General features: G+C 28.9%; 2 protein-coding genes across 5 annotated transcripts in view; both read left to right on the plus strand.

The window, feature by feature from the left end:
* Nucleotides 1–4,103, plus strand: part of LOC102678598 (coatomer subunit alpha) — a 4,922-nt gene extending 819 nt beyond the window's left edge. The window contains exons 2-5 of the mRNA XM_006622831.1: nucleotides 90–1,314; nucleotides 1,395–2,342; nucleotides 2,491–3,645; nucleotides 3,712–4,103. Coding sequence (XP_006622894.1) covers nucleotides 90–1,314; nucleotides 1,395–2,342; nucleotides 2,491–3,645; nucleotides 3,712–3,948 — 3,565 coding nt within the window. The 3' untranslated portion in view covers nucleotides 3,949–4,103. The remainder of the gene's footprint in view (nucleotides 1–89; nucleotides 1,315–1,394; nucleotides 2,343–2,490; nucleotides 3,646–3,711) is intronic.
* A 1,148-nt stretch (nucleotides 4,104–5,251) lies between these two features.
* LOC102678818 (host cell factor 2) overlaps nucleotides 5,252–6,558 on the plus strand; it is a 7,124-nt gene continuing 5,817 nt past the window's right edge. Inside the window, exons 1-2 of one of the 4 annotated variants that reach the window (XM_006622833.2) lie at nucleotides 5,252–5,435; nucleotides 5,555–5,837. In XM_006622833.2, the coding sequence (XP_006622896.1) occupies nucleotides 5,669–5,837 (169 nt within the window). In that variant the 5' untranslated portion in view covers nucleotides 5,252–5,435; nucleotides 5,555–5,668. Of the gene's footprint in view, nucleotides 5,838–6,558 lie in introns of all 4 variants that reach the window. The other 3 variants (XM_031513865.1, XM_006622832.2, XM_006622834.2) reach the window with 3 other exon arrangements.

The following is a 6,558-nucleotide window of genomic DNA, read 5'->3' on the forward strand; positions in this document are numbered from 1 at the left end:
TTGTGATATTTAAATGATAGATATTTTTTCTAAATTATTTTTAAACTGTTAAATTTTGATTTTCAAATATATTATGTATTATGTTATAGTTTGCACAATGGAGTTATTCAATTATGGGATTATCGTATGTGTACTTTATTAGATAAATTTGATGAACATGATGGACCAGTTCGTGGAATATGTTTCCACAATCAACAACCATTATTTGTATCTGGTGGAGATGATTATAAGATTAAAGTATGGAATTACAAACAAAGAAGATGTATCTTTACCTTATTAGGTCATTTAGATTATATTAGAACAACTGTATTTCATCAAGAATATCCATGGATTTTAAGTGCATCTGATGATCAAACTATTCGTATTTGGAATTGGCAAAGTCGCACTTGCATTTGTGTCTTAACTGGACATAATCATTATGTAATGTGTGCACAATTCCATCTTACTGAAGATATTATTGTATCAGCTTCTTTAGATCAAACAGTTAGAGTATGGGACATTTCTGGCTTAAGAAAGAAAAATGTAGCTCCTGGACCAGGGGGATTAGAAGATCATTTAAAAAATCCTGGTACCACAGATCTATTTGGTCAAGCTGATGCTGTTGTAAAACATGTTTTGGAAGGTCATGATAGAGGTGTTAATTGGGCATGTTTCCATCCAACATTACCATTGATTGTTTCTGGAGCTGATGATCGTCAAATTAAAATGTGGCGAATGAATGATGCTAAAGCTTGGGAAGTTGACACTTGTCGTGGACATTACAATAATGTTTCTTGTGTTTTATTCCATCCTAGACAAGATTTAATTCTTTCAAATTCAGAAGATAAAAGTATTCGTGTTTGGGATATGTCTAAACGTACTTGTTTGCATACATTTAGGAGAGAACATGAAAGATTTTGGGTTCTTGCTGCACATCCTACCTTAAATCTTTTTGCTGCTGGTCATGATTCTGGAATGATTATTTTCAAACTAGAAAGAGAAAGACCTGCATATGCTGTATATGGAAATGTTCTTTATTATGTAAAAGAACGTTTTCTTAGAAAACTGGATTTTACTACTTCAAAAGATACGTCCGTTATGCAAATACGCGGAGGTGGAAAGACACCTCCTTATAGTATGTCATATAATCAAGCTGAAAATGCTGTTTTAATCTGTACAAGATCACCTAATAATGTCGAAAATAGTACTTATGATTTATATATAATACCACGTGAAGGTGATTCAAATACTGATGCTGATACAAAACGGGCTTCGGGTGTCACAGCTATTTGGGTTGCAAGAAATCGTTTTGCTGTATTAGATAGAGCATATTCAGTATGTACTTAAAGAGAAATATTAATTACTTTATAATAACAAAAATAATTAAAAAATAATATTTAAATTATTTGTTACAGTTAGTCATCAAAAATTTAAAAAATGAAGTTACAAAAAAAGTGCAAATTCCAAATTGTGACGAAATATTTTATGCTGGCACTGGAATGCTTCTTTTACGTGATGCTGATCAAGTAACACTCTTTGATGTTCAGCAAAAAAGAACATTAGCTGAAGTAAAAATTTCTAAATGTCGATACGTCGTTTGGTCTAGCGATATGTCTCATGTTGCTTTACTTGCAAAACATACTGTTAATATTTGTAATCGACGATTAGAATCTTTGTGTTCTGTACATGAAAACACTAGGGTAAAATCTGGAGCATGGGACGATTCTGGAGTGTTTATTTATACTACTAGCAATCATATCAAATATGCAATTAACAATGGTGATCATGGTATTATTCGTACTTTAGATCTCCCGATATATGTAACACGAGTCAAAGGCAATCAAGTTTACTGTTTAGACAGAGAATGCAGACCAAGAATTCTTCGAATAGATCCAACTGAATACAAATTTAAATTGGCTTTAATTAATAGGAAATATGAGGAGGTTTTGCACATGGTTCGCAATGCAAATCTTGTTGGCCAATCTATAATTGCATATTTGCAACAAAAGGGATATCCCGAAGTTGCTTTACATTTCGTTAAAGATGAAAAGACTAGATTTGGTCTTGCACTCGAATGTGGAAATATCGAAGTCGCTCTAGAAGCTGCAAGATCGCTTGATCAAAAATCTTGTTGGGAGAGCTTAGCTCAAGCAGCCTTATTGCAAGGCAATCATCAAGTTGTTGAAATGTGTTATCAAAGAACTAAAAATTTTGAAAAATTAGCATTCCTTTATCTTATAACTGGTAATTTGGAAAAATTACGTAAAATGATAAAAATTGCAGAAATTAGGAAAGATGTATCTGGGCAATATCAGGGTAGTTTGTTACTTGGTGATATTTATGAACGTGCAAAAATATTAAGGGTATGTTTTCATATAACTTGAATACAAATTAAAAAAAATTTTAAAACAAATTGTAAAAGAAAAGAATACGAATTAAAGCTTTTTTATTATAGTTAATTTTCTATTTTTTTATATTATAAAATTAATTTTCTATTTTTTTATATTATAGAATTCTGGTCAAGCTTCTTTAGCTTATGTAACGGAAAAAATTCATGGTATATCATCTCCGGAAGACGATATTCAATATAGTTCTATGAGCGAAGAACTTTCTGCTCTTGAAAAAGGAGCAGAATATCTTCGACCTCCAGTACCAATTCAACAAGCTGAGAATAATTGGCCATTATTAACAGTATCAAAAGGTTTCTTTGAAGGAGCAATGATGTCACGTGGAAAGAGTCAAGTAGCTGCTGCTTTAGCTCCGGAAGATGACAATGCTGAACCAGCCGAAGGATGGGGTAATGATGAAGAATTAGGAATAGATGATGAAGAAGGTGTTGAAAATGAAAACGTTCCTGAAGGTGAAGATACTGCTGGATGGGATGTCGAAGAAGTAGATTTACCACCAGAACTTGAAACCACAACTGTTGTGGTGGAAGATGGCTATTATTCACCGCCAACAAAAGGAATATCACCTACTCAACATTGGGTGAATAATTCTCAATTAGTTGTAGATCATATATTAGCTGGATCGTTCGAAACAGCATTTAGATTATTGAATGATCAAATTGGTGTAGTTGAATTTGAAGCATATCAAAGTCTTTTCATGAATACTTTCGTACGTGCTAAAACATCGTTTGCTTCATTACCAAATATACCTTCATTGTATGGTTATCCTCAAAGAAATTGGAAAGATACAAATCCAAAAAGTGGTCTTCCTGCAGTTGGATTACATCTCACCGATTTAGTTCAACGACTTCAAATATGTTATCATTTGACAACTGGCGGAAAATTTCCGGAAGCAATAGAAAAATTACAAGCAATTTTACTCAGTGTATCATTATTAGTTGTTGATACAAGACAAGATATTGTAGAAGCACAACAGTTGATTCAGATTTGTAGAGAATATATTCTAGGTTTGAAAATGGAAACTGAAAGAAAAAATTTACCTAAAGCTACTTTAGCTGAACAAAAACGGATTTGTGAAATGGCAGCTTACTTTACACATTGCAATTTGCAACCTGTTCATCAAATTCTTACTTTAAGAATAGCTGTAAATATGTTTTTCAAATTGAAGAATTATAAAACTGCTGCTTCATTTGCTAGAAGATTACTTGAATTAGGTCCTAAACCTGAATTAGCACAACAAGTTAGAAAGATTTTACAGGTGCGTATTTTCTTAGTATATGTTAAAAAATGTAACTAAAAATATAATATCATTTTTTTTTTTTAGGCATGTGATAAAAATCCAATAGATGAACATCAATTAGTATATGATGAACATAATCCATTTTCATTATGTGCAAGTACATATGTTCCAATTTATAGAGGAAAACCAGAAGTTAAATGTCCATTGTGCGGCGCAACTTACTTACCGCAATTTAAAGATACAATATGTAAAGTTTGTGAAGTTGCATTAATTGGAAAGCAATGTATGGGTTTAAGGATAAGTCCTATACAATTACGATAATTTTTTGCTATTTTTATGTATTAATATATCAATAATGTTAATGTCATTGTTTTATAATTTTTTCATTATGTTAAATGTAAAAGGTATTATGTCATTCCAGTAAATATTGTAAATATTACAAAAGCTATATATATATATATATTCCAATCTTGAAATTATTTATTATCATTCATTAATTTAAAAGACAACACTTTTATACTATTATTATTATTATTTCATATTGAAACATATGATAAATATAAATTATATTTTAAAAATATATAATAAAATTAAATATTAATATTTTATCATATATTTTACCTTATGCAATTTTTTTTTATCAAGATAGATGTAAAATGAATACATATTTCTTCATTGAAATATTATTTGCAATTTTTATAGTTATTTTATATATTGATATTAATATATTTATTAATTATATATTTAAAGAATCGATTCTAATGGCTAAATACATTGATATACAAAAAATATTCATTAAAGCTTATTTATTAAGTTGTAAATAATTTAAATTTATATTAGATGAAGCGAGATAAATCGACATAATTGTTGTTGAATGTTTAACTAATAGTACCATCTTTTTGAAAAATATTCAAATTTATTATATACTATGTTAGTTACTGTTAGCGCTTTAAAAAATATTAAAATTTTTAAAACATTATTTATCGACAATAAAGTTTTTGTTAAAATAAAATAGATAAATTTTATCTTTGAAACAAATTATAACAATAATATAAAATATATATAAAATATATAATTGATTACATATATAAATTCATTAGATGATAAATTTATTCTATAACTAATCTCAGTGAGTTTAATACCAATATTTAAAAATATTGGTATTATTTATTGGTATTTATAAAAATCCCCAGTTAATATCAATTGGTAAGATAATATATCAATAGATAATATATCAAAAACATGAAAATTTATAAATTGATTTGAATATACTACAAAATTATAGAACATTTTTTTACTAAATATTAGTAATTTTTTATTATATATTTGTTATATTTACTAATTTTATTTTACATATTGTGACTATCTAGGAAATTATATATTTATAGGGAAATTTTTTATTACATACTTTTTTATCCATTTATAGAATTTTCAAATTTTAAATGAAATTGTTTATTATTTCTTTTTTTTTTACAAAATTCTTAAAAATTATAAAAAATAAAGATTTAAATTGAAATATAACATTAAAATTATTATTTATTTATAATAATAATTACAGAATATAAAAAAATATATACTAAGTTTGATCATTGATAAATACTGAGTGAGCACACTAGAAGGCATAAAACCAGTGCCGTAAACATCGTGAACGTAAATACACGGTGTGCGTTCTGTGTATACGTGTTACGTTACAGACGTCTTCTAAATCGTGCTGAATTTTCATGATTCTTATCGAAAAAATTTCACCTAACTTTATATTTATATGAATTATTTAAGTTAAGTTAATTAATAAAGAACAATAGTGAAAGGTAGGTTATAATCAAGACATACGATATTGACAGTGCTAAGAATATCAAGAAGTAGTAAATTTTCGTTGGGTGTGTGAACCTTCGAAGTTATTTAAGTTGTCGTATTGTAAACATTGAAGATATAGAAGTTTCAAGAAAAGAGCACACTATCTTCGAAATCATCGGGCGTTGTACTACTCTAGGGGTAACACGGTGGGTGCATAGCTGCGCGGTATGAAAAAATGATGTGATCGATGGTCATCATGGCGGCACCCATGTTAAAGTGGAAGCGAATCACAAATCCGTCCGGACCTCAGCCAAGACCCAGACATGGACATAGGGCAGTTGCTCTTAAGGACCTTATGGTCGTTTTCGGCGGTGGAAATGAGGGCATTGTTGATGAGCTTCATGTCTATAACACGAGTAAGTTGCTTTCTTGCTGTGCGTCTTTCGCGCCGTTCTTGATGATTCCCGCGATCCAAGATGGCGGCATACATTGACAAAACGATCACCGGCCGGATCACCGTGAAAACTATGAATTTTGATTATGTCTGATGATTTATTATCATATGTTTCATATATGTTAAATGTACCTTTATTATATATGTCTTTTTAAATCTTGTTTATTAAACATTTGGTTAATTTCATGTATAGAATTAATGCGATCTGTCATTTTTCATGTTTATACGCACGGGAGCGGCCATTGCTATCTTATATACCCCACCACGATTTGCAACGCGCCGCATTTCCCGTCATTCCACGTTCACGCTTCAACCTTCCTTCTCTTTTTTCTTTCCATTCCTATTTCTTCTCCCACTCTTTCATTTTAGGTTTTCACATCTTTACATGTCATGAATGTGTATAGAATTTCTTTTAACTAAGTTGCCAACAGTTATACGCATGCGTACTTAAGAAATATTTTCTAGTCGTATTTGAAATGTTATATTAATGATATTACTTAAACACTCATATATTTATTACAAAAAAATAATAAATATAATAATGTATTCTAATTCAAATATAATAAAATTATAAATATAAATTATAAATTATAAATATTTTAAAGATCATTATAATTTAATTTATAAAATGTAAACAATAAATAAAAATTTAATATTTTACTCATTATCTTTTAAAATTATTT

Source organism: Apis dorsata, unplaced genomic scaffold (genome assembly GCF_000469605.1).
Source record: "Apis dorsata unplaced genomic scaffold, Apis dorsata 1.3 scaffold_779, whole genome shotgun sequence".
Taxonomy (NCBI): domain Eukaryota; kingdom Metazoa; phylum Arthropoda; class Insecta; order Hymenoptera; family Apidae; genus Apis; species Apis dorsata.